The 15,908-nt window shown below is 49.6% G+C and overlaps 1 protein-coding gene across 1 annotated transcript in view; it reads left to right on the top strand.

Moving 5' to 3' along the window:
• Positions 1-15,908, top strand: part of LOC119856188 (phospholipid-transporting ATPase ID-like) — a 133,727-nt gene that overhangs the window by 93,758 nt on the left and 24,061 nt on the right. Inside the window, 8 exon segments of the mRNA XM_038403408.2 lie at positions 451-616; positions 2,837-3,025; positions 3,518-3,633; positions 5,895-6,059; positions 8,444-8,555; positions 11,066-11,171; positions 13,093-13,240; positions 14,639-14,822. Coding sequence (XP_038259336.1) covers positions 451-616; positions 2,837-3,025; positions 3,518-3,633; positions 5,895-6,059; positions 8,444-8,555; positions 11,066-11,171; positions 13,093-13,240; positions 14,639-14,822 — 1,186 coding nt within the window.

Raw genomic sequence — 15,908 nt, 5'->3', positions numbered from 1 at the left:
GAAGCAGTGGTCGCGGGGAGTTCACCATGCGGGAGAGAATCTCTTTCAGCATGTGGGCAGATCTTTGAGAGTGCAGGGGCAGGTAGGGCAACCTTGGGGATGGGAGAACGCTGAATGCAGGGAGGGGAGGCATGGTAGGGGATGACTGTGAGTGGTGGGGGCAGTCGTGGGGAAGGGGGATCACTGTGAGTATGTGGGGGCAGTCATGGGGGAGAGGGATCACCGCGAGTATGTGGGGGAAGGGCAGTCGTGGGGCGGGGATCCTCGCGAGTATGTGGGGGAAGGGCAGTCGTGGGGGAGGGGGATCACCGCACATATGTGGGGGAAGGGCAGTCGTGGGGTGGGGATCCCCGCGAGTGTGTGGGGGAAGGGCAGTTGTGGGGGTGGAGATCCCTGTGAGCGCGGCGAGGCAGTGAGCTGCCCAGCTGACCCTCAGCCTCACCTCTGCAGCACACAGAGAAGGTTGATTTCTCGTACAACCCACTGGCCGACCCAAAGTTTGTGTTCTACGACCACAGCCTAGTGGAAGCTGTGAAGCTGGACGATGCCGCGACACACAGGTTTTTCCGGTTACTCTCGCTGTGTCACACCGTGATGCCAGAAGAGAAGAAGGAAGGTGAGCATTGCGGAAGGCACCGATGCAGCTGTCACGGCCGGTAACGTCATAGCAGTGTGCTGGGCCGTCACTTCTCTGTAGACGCTGCTACGGGGCCACTGGGGAATCATCTGCAGAGCCCTGCAAACCCGCAGATATCTGCTTTACATCCATGGATACGCACATCTGCAGCTGTGGTAGGGTTGCCAATTTTCTAATCACACAAAACTGAACACCCTTGCCCTGCCCCGCCCCATCCCTGCAGCTCCACCCATGCCCCACCCCTTCTCAGAGGCCACGCCCCCTCTCACTCCATCCACCCTCCCTCCATCGCTCGCTCTCCCTCACCCACTTTCACTGGGCTGGGGCAGGGGGTTGGGGTGCAGGCGGGGGTGAGGGCTCCAGCTGAGGGTGCAGGCTCTGGGGTGGAGCTGGGGATGTGGGGTTTGGGGTGCAGGATGGGGCTCTGGGCTGGGGCCAAGGGGTTTGGAGTGCGGAGGGGGCTTGGCTGGGGCATGGGGTTGGGGTGTGGAATCTGGGAGGGAGTTAGGGTGTGGGAAGGGGCTCCAACTTAGGGCAGAGGGTTGGGGTGCAGGAGGAGGTTTGGGCTCCAGCCAGGAAGTGCTTATCTCAGGCGGCTCCCAGTTGGCAGCACAGTGGGGCTAAGGCAGGCTCCCTATCTGCCCTGGTTCCACACGGCTCCCAGAAGTAGCTGGCATGTCCAGCTCCTGGGCACAGGAGCAGCCAAGTGGTTCTGCATAGTGTGCACTGCCCTCACCTGTAGGCATCGCCCCTGCAGCTCTCATTGGCAGCAGTTCTCAGCCAATGGGAACTACGGAGCCAGTGCTCAGGGCGGAGGCTGGGGCAGTACGCAGAGCCTCCCTAGCCATCCCTACACTTAGGAACCAGACATGCTAGCCGCTTTCATGAGCCACATGGAGCCAGGGAAGGTAGGGAGCCTGCCTTAGCCCCACTGCCCCACTGACCGGACTTTTAATGGCCCGGTCTGTGGTGCTGACCGGAACCACCAGGGTCCCTTTTCAACCAGGCGTTCCAGTCGAAATCCAGATGCCTGGCAACCCTAAGATGTGGCTGTATTGTTTGCCATCTTTGTGGATGGCAGATTGGATATGGATCCAAATTTGTTTATCCACACAGGGCTCTAGAGCAGCTGTTCTCTACTGGGGGTTCGTGGCCCTCTGAGGCGGCTGTGGTTTCAGAGGGTCCCCCCACAAAGCCCTGAGCCCCCAGGGGGCTGATGTCTGGAGCAGTAAGCCCTGGCATCTCCTTTGCGGAGCTCCAGGTTTCCAGGCTTTGGCCCCACAGGACTATGGACCCCCCGAAACCGGCTCATGACCCCCCAGGGGGCCATAGATGCCTGGTTCAGAACTGCTGCTCTAGAGGGTGCTGGTGCGGATCGGATCCAAATTTTTGTATCCACACGGGGCTCTAATTATCTGAGTCAGCGTGTGGTTGCTCATTAGCTGGCGTGGCTCTGCGGGGTGCCTCGTCGGGAGAGGACCCCAGGAGACTCCCATGCCTTGTGGCCTAGAGTAAGGGCTGGCCAAAGTGCAATAACTACTCCAAGGAGTGCAAAGGCTCTGCAAGCAGAGAGCTGTTGGTGGCACTGGCCCCACAGAGCCAATGGGAATAAAGCCACGCACTGCGTCCTCCCTGCACCAGTCAGCAGAGCTGAGCTCATGCAAGGGGCAGTGCCTGCTGCATCCTGACAAATGGGGGCTCATTAGTCATGCTAATCCCACGATCCTATCCACCCAAATTCCATCTAGGGCAGAGTCTTATTGCCCTTCTGAGAGCTGTGCCAGTCCTGTCCTTTGGGATCTGAAAGACGGCAATACTGGTGCGGAGGGTACCTGGGGTGGTGAGGAGGCTGAGCAAAGGAAAAGTTCCTGGCAGTGAGAGCTCTTGGGCTGCAGAAGTCCCCCAAGCAGAGGGAGATCCTTCCACTAGATGGAGGCTAGGAACCTTGCACTGGCTCTGGGGAATGGATTAGATGGGACCTAATGGAGCTTCTCTGTCCCTAAAGTGTGTCAGTCTGTGGCCTGTGGAGGCGTGTGTCTGTGTGCGGGTTTTATTGCATCTGGTCGGTATATGGCCAGACAGGAGGTGAGCAGTGGCTATAGAATGCCTCAGCCCTTGTGTTTGATTCACGTCAGGAGCAGGGTGATGAATCCAGGACCGAGATGAACATAGATTGTTTCTTTCTTTCTTGCATGGCAGGTAACCTGGTGTATCAGGCCCAGTCTCCAGACGAAGGAGCCTTGGTCACCGCGGCCCGAAACTTTGGCTTTGTGTTTCGTGCTCGGACCCCCGAGACCATCACTGTGGTGGAAATGGGAGAAACAAAAGACTATAAACTCCTGGCTATTCTGGACTTCAACAACGTGCGCAAAAGAATGTCTGTCATCGGTGTGTTCCTATCACTCCCCTTCCACTTTTCTGCTCGGTTGGGCTCTCTGACTCATACTCCTTCTCCCGGGTCTCCTCTTCTATGGCCATCCTTGCAAGGCGTCCAGATACTGCAGTGATTAAGGTGGTGTAAATGTATTGATAGAGTGGAAGTGACCAGGGACTTCACTGGGAGCGGAGCCAGGTCTTCAATGGTAGACTTCTCTTGGCATCTGGATATTAATGTCCTTGCGCCCCACCCATGCATGCGACTACAGGCTTCAGCAGTGCATCTGCTCAAATCACAGGGGAGCAATGCGTGTTGGGCCTGCAGTCTGTGCCACCACACCTTTGTATTAAAGATGGGAGTGGCTGCATTCTCCTCCATTCTGAGCAGAGAAGGCGTGAGCCTCACCCCTGGTGGGGCGAGTTTGGATGTCTCTACACTTGATGTGATGACTGCCAAATGCTATAGTCTGGGTTTTGCAGAACTTTTGTTCCCATTGCTTTTAGTGCGAAGTCCGGAGGGTGACCTGACCTTGTATTGCAAGGGCGCTGACACCATTGTCTATGAACTGCTGCATTCTTCCTGTGGACCCCTCAAGGAAGAGACCATGGAACATTTGAATGTAAGTTCTCCTGGCAGGGGAACCCCCTGTAGATAACGGGCAGGGTGGGAGTCGCTTGTTCTCTGTGAGTGTCTCTGATGCCACCATTGGAGCTGGAAATGGAATCAACACTGAGGCTGAAAAGTGGATGATCTCTAAAGCAACCCTAAAGGCATCTCCCTGGGAGATTGGCAAATAATGTGTAACTTACCATGGAAAGGAAAGAGTTATTCTGTAAAGATTCAGGGGGCCATTGCCTGAAAAACACATTCATCGGGTCCTTACATTTAGTTGTGTTTTGGAGTTTGGATAGTTCAGGCAATTGGTAACAGGCTACTGAGCCTTTCATCTTTCTAAAAACAACCCAGGGCAGCAATAACCTCAGATCTGACCGTTGCTCTTGTTTTTGTGTATTTTGCTAGTTGCTCTTCAAATTCTTTTCTGCTCTACTTAAGTATACTTTTACACTTGACTTGCCAGAGTTGATGTTCCTTGCTATTTTCCTCAGTGGTATTTGACTTCCAATTTTTAAAAGGTGTCTTTTAACTCTAACCACCTCTTTTACTCTGTTGTTTAGTCATGGGGGCATTTTTCTTTGAAGTATACATAGAGTTTGAGCCTCTATTATGGTGTTTTTAAAAGTTTCCATGCAGCTTCCAGGCATTTCACTCTTGTGACTGTCCTTTTAACTTCTGTTTAACTAGCCTCCTTTTTGTGTAGTTCCCCTTTTTGAAGTTAAATGCTACCGTAGTGGGTTTCTTTGGTATTTTTCCCCTACAAGGAAGTTAAATTTAGTTACATTATGGTCACAGTGACTTAGCTATTCAGCTGTAATCATCACTTGGGATCAGATCCTGTGCTCTACTTAGGATTAAATCAAAAATTGCCTCTTCCTTTGTGGGTTCCAGAACTAGCTGCTCTAAGAAGCAGTCATTAATGGTGTCTAGAAATTTTATCTCTGCCTCCTGTCCTGAGGTGATATGTTCTTAATGAATATGAGGATAGTTGAAATGCCCCATTTTTATTTGGTTTTTTGTTTTTGTAGCCTCCCTAATCTCCCTGAGCATTTCACAATCACTGTCATCATCCTGGTCAGGTGGTGGATAGTACATTTCCACTGTTATACTCTGATTTTTTGGAGCATGGCATTTCTATCTGTAGAGAGTCTGTGGTACAGTTTGATTCAATTAAGATTCTTACTACGTTTGACTCTACGCTTTTTTTCACATATAGGGCCACTCCCACACCCCAACCTGTGTGGCCTACTCTGTCATTCCTGTATATTTTGTACCCTGGTATTATCATGTCCCACTGATTATCATAATTCCAAGTTTCCATGATGCCTGTTTAATCTATATCCTTAGTTAATACCCGGCACTCAAGTTCACCCATCTTAGTATTTAGAGTTCTTGCATTTGTATATAAGATACAATTAACAAGATAATATTATCTATCAGGGCCTATGCTCACCTCCAGATGACACTGGCTTTTGCTGGTGCAGTGCAGAACCCAGGGCCCCAGGTCGTGGAAAGTCCACCAGGAGGGGTTACACTGGCACAGACGGCCTGCAGCGAGATAGCAGAGTGAAGTCCCAGCACAGTAAGACAGCAGGCCAGGGCTGGAGGAGGACATGCTGAGGATACAGCACATTCCATAGGTAGCTGCAGCTGAAAGCTGCCCTCCCCCAGTGGAACCCACAGCAGGAGGATGGTGGTTATACCATCTGTCCTCCCCAAGGGAGAATCTGAGCTTTCCAAAAGGGAACCTTGTTGGGCTGGTTACAACAAGCGTTGGGGTCCAGATTTTCAGTCACTCGTGCTGTGAAGGTGCAGATGCGATTGCTCGTTGAAATCGTGCATGCAATGACTTGTGTTCAATGCAAAGAAAGCATCAACAGTTCTGCCAAGCAATTGCATGGGCACAATTCTGAAATTCTGGGAGTAGGTCTTTTCTGTGTGTTTTACATAGGCCTCATACAAATACCAGTGACATAGGTGCATTGATAATGGAAAACTTATAAGTCAAAGTGTAGGAAAACTCTTTGGATTTGGTCTGGTATAGGCAATAGACTGCAGTTAAAAACGGATCTGTACAAGAGTAGATCTGGATTTCCAGGTGCTGGTGAGTTTAAAGCATTAAATGCAACTTTTCATCCTATTCATTGCAGAAGTTGGGTTGGCATCTTTCGGGTGAGAGGGTGTTTGTAAATAGCGCTCCTTGCAGATCAAGCTAGAAGAGTGTTCTACCGCCTGGACCTCACCTATCCCACTCATGTCTTGCAGGAGTTTGCAGGTGAAGGCTTGAGGACTCTGGTTGTGGCCTACAAAAACCTGCAGGAGGACTACTTTGAGGAATGGCACAAACGTCACCATGAAGCAAGCACTGCCCTGGATGGACGGGAAGAAAAGTTATCTGAGTTATACGAAGAGATTGAAAAAGACTTAATGGTTGGTCTTTCATGGAATTTGGGTCAAGCTGTGGGCAGGCAGCCGGGAAGTTTGTTCATCAGTAAGCAGATCGCTATGACTTTACATGGGTTGTGTAACTAAAATGGGTTGATCATGGCAGTCCTGGGTTTTCACTGATGACTTGGTGAGCACCCAGTAGCTGTCTGGGAACAGTTTTATATTAACTTATGTAGGTGTTTGATTAGCTGACTTTTCATGGGTGAACACACTAGAGTTGGATGGAGGTGACACTGGCACAGATATTTCATAGCTGTCCCTTGTATGTTAAAGTAGTTGAACTATTATTCTTCTGACTTCTAAATGACGAGCTGTAACAGCCCTGTCCTGAGTAGCTCCTGGATCCCTCTGCATTTCTGGAGGAGCCGTTCATCTGTTCTGTCAGCCTGGGAGGAGAGAAGGGTGTCCGCAAAACAGTTTGTGTCAACTTGAAGTGAATGAAAGCAATGACTAAACTGTGATCTGCAAGCAGGGTTCTCCTGTGACTGCTGCTGCTGCTTTTTGAATGCCCCTGGGGTTCACCCGTTGTGTGCTACCTGTGGGGAATGAAGGAAAAGAAGATACATGCTCTATCTGAATGGAAGCGATGCAGCTTATGCAATCACAGCAGCTCTTATGAAATCTTGGAAACTCTACAGCTGCTATGTCACGCTCTCTGAGAAGGTTTCTGTTTCCTGTGGGCCTGTGTGTGCACTCTGGAAGAAAGGACTTTATTTGCAGGAAGGAACTGGGGGAGGGATAGCCCAGTCGTGAGAGAGAGAAAGGAGAATCTGGTGTGGGGGATGCTGGCAGGGAGGCCATGAGGAAGTAGGAGGGTCCTGGGTCATGTAGTCTTATGATCCTGCTGAGAGCTAAGGACAGGAGGTTTCTCTGCAATGTCAGGGGCCTGCAGAAGGAGCCGGGAGGCAGTAGGGGGAGGTCATGATGGAGAGTGGGGATGGAACCTGGTTAAATTCAGAGGTTTTAATAACACACGTGTTCAGCTTCTTGCTGATTGTATTCAAAGCAAAGGAGAGAGTCATGGAAAGGAAGCTGCTCCTCTCCCCCTTCCATGGTTTGTACACCAGATCTGAGCAGGCTGGCAAAGGCCAGCAGAACTCCTGACAAGGCCCATGGGTTTTCCCCACTGTCCATGCACAGTACCAGATACCAGAGCTCCATGGTGCTTCACTACAGTTACAGAGAGAGCATGGCCACGGGAGAGCTCAGGCCTTCATCCCAGGGCCCTGTACCCTCAGTGTGTTCGGAATTCATGAGCATCGTGTGCACTCTATTGAGCTCTGCTTGGGGAGGACTGAAACGCTTCCAGACCAGATTCAAAAGGCGGCGGAGGGCTTGCAGCTGCCTGGGTGAGAGAGACTTTGATGTTACATCTACAACAGCCCCAGGTGACTCAGCCCCAGGCTGCTATTGCACACAGTGCGTCAGAGCAGACCTCGCTCTATTCTGTGACAAGCAGGAGTTGTTTAGTCTTTTTCGTCTTTTCTTTTCCATTCCATGCTTCCCTCACCTGATCACTCACTAGCTGGCTGGTTATGAATACACCGTTAGGCCACAAGGGATCTGGAGCAAGCCCCACATGTAACTGACTTAATAAGATGTGGTTCAGAGATCCAGGTAACGGTCAGGATGGGTCACACCTCTGCATTCTGGAAAGGCGAGTGTGCTTGCTGTTACATTGTCTCTGATTTCAAGGAAGGATCCAAGAACAGCTGACGGAGGAGATGTCTGCTGTTCAGGATAGCAGAGGTCTCTCAAACATAGTTTAGGAGATTTTGGTCCTGAAGCCCCAGTCAGACCCAGGCACTGGCTCAGAGCCTGAGACCTGAACTCTGAGCCTAACCCCAAGAGCAGGTCGAAAGCTCAGTAATAGGCTCTGCCTAAAAACCTCAGCTGGAAGCTAGAGCCGAAATCTCATTTGCGTCTGATCATCACCTCCCTGGGCCCACGTGTCACCAATATTTGAGGTCAGTGGTTGTTGCCAACAAGTAGGGAAAGAGACTCTTAACAATGTTTGTGCCCTGATACATCCATGTGGGCAATATTCCCATCTGTAAGGTACCGCACTGTGCTGCTACAAGTGCAGGGCGGGTGGAGAAAGAGAACGGCCTCCGGTCCAGTAAGCAGGTACCTGAGTGATTTATGCACGCATACAGGCCAGCGGGGTCAGTGGGATGACTCACATGCACAAGGGTTTGTGGGATTAGGGCCACAATAACGTGTACAATAAATAGAGCTGAGTGGAATCAGGCCTGGGCTGAGCCCCAAGCCCTGTGTGTGCTGCCAGAAGGACGGAGCAGAAGTAACTGCGCTCTCCTCTAGTGCTGACCACTGGGGAGCTCACACATTTCCTTCTGTCTTTGAAGCTGCTAGGTGCCACGGCTATTGAGGACAAGTTACAAGATGGAGTCCCCCAGACGATTGAAACCCTGACCAAAGCCCACATTAAAATCTGGGTTCTTACTGGAGACAAGCAAGGTAAAGGGGATGGTCTGGGACAGACACACATGGCTTGGGCAGCTGCCTCTGCCTTTCCCCTCCTCTCCTATGCATAGGCGGTTCCCTCCATTGCCTGCATCCTGATTCTGCCTCCTTTTGAACACTGAGGAGAGGGCCGATCCTGAGGGCCACGCTCAGTGTTTACTCAGGCAAAACTCCACGGGTCTGGACGGTCAGGCCTAGTGTGAGTCCTGAGGCTGCGGGCACTCTGGAGGGTGGGAACGATAGAGACAGTCCTCGGGAAAGGAGCCAACACACACACATCTACCTGCCCTGGTGACAGAGGAGCAGAAGGAGTCACTTGAAGATTCCCAGCCCTGTTTGATCTGGTGAAAGGGAATGGAAAGACCCAGTCTTGCTTTCCTGAAGCCAGGGAATTGGTGTTAGATCTGATCTTTGTTAGCACCATGATTAATGATCTGGAATGGGGGTGGGGGAGGAGGGCTCACAGCATGTCACAGAAATTTGCAGAACGCACTAAGTGGGGAAGGGTTGTGGTCACAGAGAATAAATTCCTGCAGCTGTCAGGCTGTCTGGAATGGCTCACGAAGGTGGGTGCCAACCTCAGGGCAGATTGTTACAAATGGGCACAAACCCCACACTGATTGTGTGTTCTGTCATTAGATTTCGCCAACCGATTACCAAGTGTGAACTCCTCAGGCCCTACAACAGCCTAATCATGGAGTCACAGACAGCCCTCTTGGGCACTCCGGTCTGCCTTGCCACCCAGGAGAGCCTGCCTTTGTGATAGATGGTCCCTTACTCCAAAAATCATGGCACTATTCAGGTTACTCTCAATCCCAAAGGACCAGTCACTTCCCCCATGTCAATGGTACCTTAGGTCTCTCACCAAAGACAGCGCTTGTAGCCAATCCTGTTTTAAACTAACTAAAGGTTTATTAACTAGGAAAAAGAAAGGAGAGTTGTTTGCAAGGTTAAAGAAAGTAACATATGCACAGAAATGATTTACACTCCTAAGCTTGATTGACACTACACACTTATTGGTATAATTGCGTCACTCAGTGGTATGAAAAATCCACCCCCCTGAGTGATGTAGTTACGCTGACCTTACCCCGCAATGTAGACAGCGCTAGGTCAGCGGGAGACGCTCTCCTGCCAACATAGCTACTGCCTCTCATGGAGGTGGAGTTAAGCTGGCGGGAGAGCTTTCTCATTGGCTTAGAGCGTCTTCACCAGACATGCTACAGTTGCACAGTGCGCCAATGTAAATTTGTAGGGTAGACCAGCCCTTAGGTTCCAAAAAGTAGCAGAAGCTGCTGTAATGTGCAAGCTCTAATGTCCTTTAGGGGTAACCCAAGCTAAGCAGCTTGGGGATCCCTTGCTTATGCTTAGAAATGCTGCCCTCTCCAAATGCCAAGCAGCCTGGTGATACAGAGCCTTCCTCCATAGTTCAAACTGTAAGGGGACATGGGTTTGCTTACCTCATGGGTGTGGGGGAGCAATCCACGAAGTCTCCTGTCCACTGATGTTCCCCAGTGGTTCATCTGGTGTCTATGGCTGTCCTTCTGTTGGGAGGGGACATCCCTAGTGGTTCACTGGTATGTCACACTTGGTAATACTCCTCTCCTGACGGGGGTTTCCAGTGTTATAGCAAACACTTCTATAGTTATCCCTATTCCCTGTAGCATGGGGCGCAGCTATTACCAGTGAGATCAATGCCTGCAGCAACTCGCACACAGTTCATAAAGGTCAAACACTACACACTTTCTTAGAAACGTAACATCTGTTTTAGCAATGCTAGCACACAGGTGAGCCACATGGGTTTCCAGGTGTGCATTGGTCAGTGTTTTCAGTGAGGCCTAGTGGCCTTGGCATGAGCTGGTACCTGGTCTGCCAACCTGAGAGCAGCATTTTTCTGTGGAGCTTCATTTTCCCAAGAATTAAACAACAAATGGAACCACATAACCTGTAGCTGCCTCTCTGGTCCTCATGACCTCCCCACCTCATCTGGAGAGCTGGAGAGAACGTTTCTATTATGCCTTTCTTCCCCAAAGAGGCCAAATGGCTTTTTGGACATAGGCCAGATCCTTAGGTGGTATAAATTGACATTGTTCCTTTGATGTCAACAAGCTCAGGGTCTGGTCCTTTTTACCTTCAGTCCTGCTGAAATCCAGCCAGTTCTCGGGTACAGGGCTGAACGCAGCGTGTTGCAAAGCAGTGCAGGCTGGAGAAATGTCGTGCAAAAGGCCCTGGTCTCCTCAGAAGTGCCCTTGTATCATCAGGGTCCATGCACAGCAGATGACCCACATGCAGTAAATTGCATGGGAAAGTCAGTGCATCCACTTCAGCAGCAGGAAGAGCTGAGTCTCTTGTGCTGAAATGTCAATCTCTGTGGCCCTAGGAAGCCTGGTCTCTGATGAGATACCCAGTACTTGTCAGTCATGGAAATGGCCCAAGGAGAGTGCAGGGTGGCTGGGTAACTGACATCATTCCTGTCTGAGTCTGAATGAAATTGTTGATTATTCCAGAGACTGCCGTGAATATTGGCTACTCCTGCAACATGCTGCATGACGACATGGAGGACGTTTTCATTATTGAAGGCAACACCTCTGAGGACGTGTTAAATGAACTCAGGTAAAGAGCCAGATTGTGCATCGCCACGTAGTGCGTTTAGCATAGAGAACTGAATGGTGTTTGTGCCATTCTAGTCTTCTGTCTTCGTAGGATCATAGACATGTAGGACTCTAACAAGGGACCTCGATAGGCCATCTAGTCCAGTCCCATGCACTGTGGCAGGACTATGCGTTATCTAGACCATCCCTGAGAGGTGTTTTTCTAACCTGCTCTTAAACGCCTCCAGTGACGGGGATTCCACACAATTCCACACAATTTCCCTAGGCAATTTGTTCCAGTGCTTAACCACCCTGATGTCTAACTTAAATTTCCCTTGCTGCAATTTAAGCCCATTGCTTCCTGTCCTTTCCTCAGTGGATAAGTATGTACTTGAAGGCTGTTATCATGTGCCACCTCAGTCTTCTGCTCTCTAGACTAAACAAACCCAATGTTTTCAATCTTCCCTCATAGGTCATGGTTTTTAGATCATTATTCCTTGTTGTTGCTTTTCTCTGGGCTTTCTCCAGTTTGTCCACATCTTTCATCTAACACAGTTCACCAGAAGTGAACTTTAACTCTAGACTGGCTGTCTCTGGAAGGTCTGCCCTAATTCAGCCAGCAGAGATGGGCTTGATGCAGGAATCATGGAGTGAAAATCTGTGGCCTGTGCTATGCATGTCTGACTAGCGGATTATGAATGGTCCATTCTGGCCCTAAAATTGATGTAAAAAAGGACAGTGGTGACCACTCTGGATCGTTGTGGGCCAGAGGGTCTGGGGCCATGGTGCCTTCAGTTGTGGACATAAAGTGGTTCTTGCTGTGCCAACAGGTCATAGAGTCATAGACTTTAAGGTCAGAAGGGACTATTATGATAGTCTAGTCTGACCTCCTGCACAACACAGGCCAGGAAATCTCACCCACCCAGTCCTGTAATAAACCCCTGACCTATGTCTGAGCTATTGAAGTCCTCAAATCATGGTTTAAAGACTTCAAGGTGCAGAGAATCCTCCAGCAAGTGACCCATGCCCCAACGCTGCAGATGAAGGCAAAAAACCCCCAGGGCCTCTGCCAATCTGCCCTGGAGGAAAATTGCTTCCCGACCCCAAATATGGCGATCAGCTAAACCCTGAGCATGTGGGCAAGACTCACCAGCCAGACACCCAGGAAAGAATTCTCTGTAGTAACTCAGATCCCACCCCATCTAATGTCCCATCACAGGCCATTGGGCATAGTTACCACTAATAGCCTAATTTTTGGCAATTAATTGTTCTTTGACTATCCCATCATACCATCCCCTCCATAAACTTATCAAGCTCAGTCTCAAAGCCAGATATGTCTTTTGCCCCCACTGCTTCCCTTGGAAGGCTTTTCCAGAACTTCACTCCTCTGATGGTTAGAAACCTTCTTCCAAGGTCATCCTTTTTCTGGTCCCGTAGCTGGATGCTTTTCTCAGCTCGTCCATAGGGAGGAGCCAGTCTGTTCTTGATGTCTGATCCTAAGCTGATGATGGGGGCGTTGGTGGGGGGCCAGTGTCTCAGAAGGCACTGCCTGATGGGAGGGGTAAAGATGGTTTGAAGCCACCTTTATGTCTCATGGATTCTGCCTGCTCCAGAGGCCAGAACAAGCTCCAGGGGCTGCTATAACTTCCAGTGGTTATCCCACAGCTTCCTACGGGCTGCTTTGCATCCCAGCCCCAGCTAGCCCCTAGGTTAGGTGCTTCAGGGGCAAGGAATCCTAGGGCTCCATATCCTCGCCATACACTGCTCTGTCACTAGAGCAATTCTCCAAGGGCTACTCAAGCCCTGTGTGCTGCCAGAGTCCTTCAAACCCTCTGCAAGGAGAATGATACTAACAAGGGGGAACATGTTTTTCTTTAAAAAACCTGGGTTTAAGAAAATAACATACATTTGTTTCTGTATTTTTAATGATTGATCCTTTTAAGGACTGCAAGGAAGAAAATGAATCCGGATTCCTTCCAGGAAAGTGATGAAATTAACATCAAGTTTAAAAACCCTTCCATGAAGTCAAGGATCTTACCTGAAGAGCAAGCGAATGGGGTGTATGGCCTGGTTATTAATGGCCATAGTTTGGTAAGGATGGCTTGGTGTGCCTGCTGCTGCCAGGCTTGTCAAAGCGTTGGCGGCGGTTCCCTGGAAAATCTGATTCTTAGTGTGCAGGAAAGCTGCTAGTTTTTCTCACGTGGAACCTGGAGCCTGGACCAGCTCCATGAGAGTGGTGACAGAGTCCCAGTGTTGCCACGTTCACATCTGTGATCCTGATTAAACAAAAATAACAGCAGCAAGTGGAGAGTAGCACCATGTTTGTTATGGCTAAACGCACAGCATTACATGACACACTGATTTGTGTGCATGGAGGGACATTACCGAGGCTTGCATATAATATTTTGTTAGATGAGGTTTTTGTGCATTGAGGTTGTTTTGGAAAGTGGTAAAAACTATTGCTGTCCATAGCATGGTAAAAACGAATCACAAAAAGGTCTCTCCAGCTGAGCAAGCCTGTCTGCTGCTGATGGGAGGGCCGCGGGGGTGTTGGTGACTCACACGGCTTACTGTTTTTGGAATAAAGGAAATCTGGGCTGCCGATTTGCTGCCTTAAGTGGAAAGGGCAGCTGGTCTGCTGTATGGCTCTGGGAAGGAGGGAGTCATCTGGATTCCCTCCGTGAATGTCTGCAGAGAAGACATCAAAGCACAAGAAGCACATTCTGTAAGAAATGTGAAAAGGCAGAAATGTGTCCCTATCTGCCAGGCAGTGTTGGAGGGATGAGTTTCTGAGCAGACATCCAGTTATCTTGTTGATTTCAGGAATGGAAATAACACATCCTAATAAAGTAAAAGGTCAACACTGGGAAGGAAGATTTATTTTGTTTGTCTTTTTCTTATGACCAGTTCTAGTAGGCTTTTTTAAAGCACTCCCAAATTGTAAATCAGCCCATCTGGGATGTAGTTTTGTTTGGGGGGTTTTCGGATGCAGGGGGCTTGGAGCCTGTAGATCAGCCAGATGAATTTACATGAGTCCCAGATTTGGCAGGAAAGGGAAATATGGAGAATCCATTGAGGAATGTTTGTGGGAGTTGATTAATTGTAAGTTACAGCATGTTTATAATTGTAAGAGAAAGTCAGTGCTGCAGGGTCTTCTCAGGATACAAACCTCTACTCTCACCTTAGGAACTAAGCCAGAAGCAGTGAGCAGAGACCCACCTACCAAGGTCAAGAGGGCAAACTCCGCTAGTGTCACTGCTAATAATGAAAAGGGGGATCTTTGGTGATAGAGGCAGGTGTCGTTGCTGCTCTGAAATCTCATCCCAGCTCTTATTCTTGGCCTAGTAGCTCCTCTGGGCATCATGACTCACAGGCACTTTCTTTGACACAATGGGTTAGTTATTCTTCCTCCTGCTGGTTCTGTGGTTTGGGCTGGCGCTGTGTCTGGACTGATCTCACTTTCATAGCATGTTCTCCTCCGCTCCACAGGCTTACGCACTAGAAGGGAACTTGGAGCTCGAGCTGGTGCGAACAGCCAGCATGTGCAAAGTGGTGATCTGCTGCCGGGTGACCCCCCTGCAGAAAGCCCAGGTGGTGGAGCTGGTGAAGAAGTACAAGAAGGCCGTGACCCTGGCGATTGGTGATGGGGCAAACGACGTCAGCATGATCAAAAGTAAGTAGAGGCAGCCCTGCCCAGCTGTCTCCTGGTGTGTTCTTCCTCCCTGGCACACAGCAATGCCCTCGCTGCAAGAACTTGTCCTGGATCCAGATTCTTCTTTGCCATGGTCACATCACTGCTACCAGCAGCCAGAGCTATCAGACAGTCTCAAAGGCAGTCAAAAAGAAAAGGAGTACTTGTGGCACCTTAGAGACTAACAAATTTATTAGAGCATAAGCTTTCGTGAGCTACAGCTCACTTCATCGGATGCATTTGGTGGAAAAAACAGAGGAGAGATTTATATACACACACACAGAGAACATGAAACAATGGGTTTATCATACACACTGTAAGGAGAGTGATCACTTAAGATAAGCCATCACCAGCAGCAGGGGGGGAAAGGAGGAAAACCTTTCATGGTGACAAGCAAGGTAGGCTAATTCCAGCAGTTAACAAGAATATCAGAGGAACAGTGGGGGGTGGGCTGGGGGGGAGAAATACCATGGGGAAATAGTTTTACTTTGTGTAATGACTCATCCATTCCCAGTCTCTATTCAAGCCTAAGTTAATTGTATCCAGTTTGCAAATTAATTCCAATTCAGCAGTCTCTCATTGGAGTCTGTTTTTGAAGCTTTTTTCTTGAAGGATAGCCACTCTTAGGTCTGTGATCGAGTGACCGGAGAGATTGAAGTGTTCTCCAACTGGTTTTTGAATGTTATAATTCTTGACGTCTGATTTGTGTCCATTCATTCTTTTACGTAGAGACTGTCCAGTTTGGCCAATGTACATGGCAGAGGGGCATTGCTGGCACATGATGGCATATATCACATTGGTAGATGCGCAGGTGAACGAGCCTCTGATAGTGTGGCTGATGTGATTAGGCCCTATGATGGTATCCCCTGAATAGATATGTGGACAGAGTTGGCAACGGGCTTTGTTGCAAGGATAGGTTCCTGGGTTAGTGGTTCTGTTGTGTGGTGTGTGGTTGCTGGTGAGTATTTGCTTCAGATTGGGGGGCTGTCTGTAAGCAAGGACTGGTCTGTCTCCCAAGATCTGTGAGAGTGATGGGTCGTCCTTCAGGATAGGTTGTAGATCCTTGAT

The sequence above is a fragment of the Dermochelys coriacea genome, chromosome 5, assembly GCF_009764565.3.
Source record: "Dermochelys coriacea isolate rDerCor1 chromosome 5, rDerCor1.pri.v4, whole genome shotgun sequence".
NCBI classification, from domain to species: Eukaryota; Metazoa; Chordata; order Testudines; family Dermochelyidae; genus Dermochelys; species Dermochelys coriacea.
This window is presented reverse-complemented; position numbering and strand designations above follow the sequence as displayed.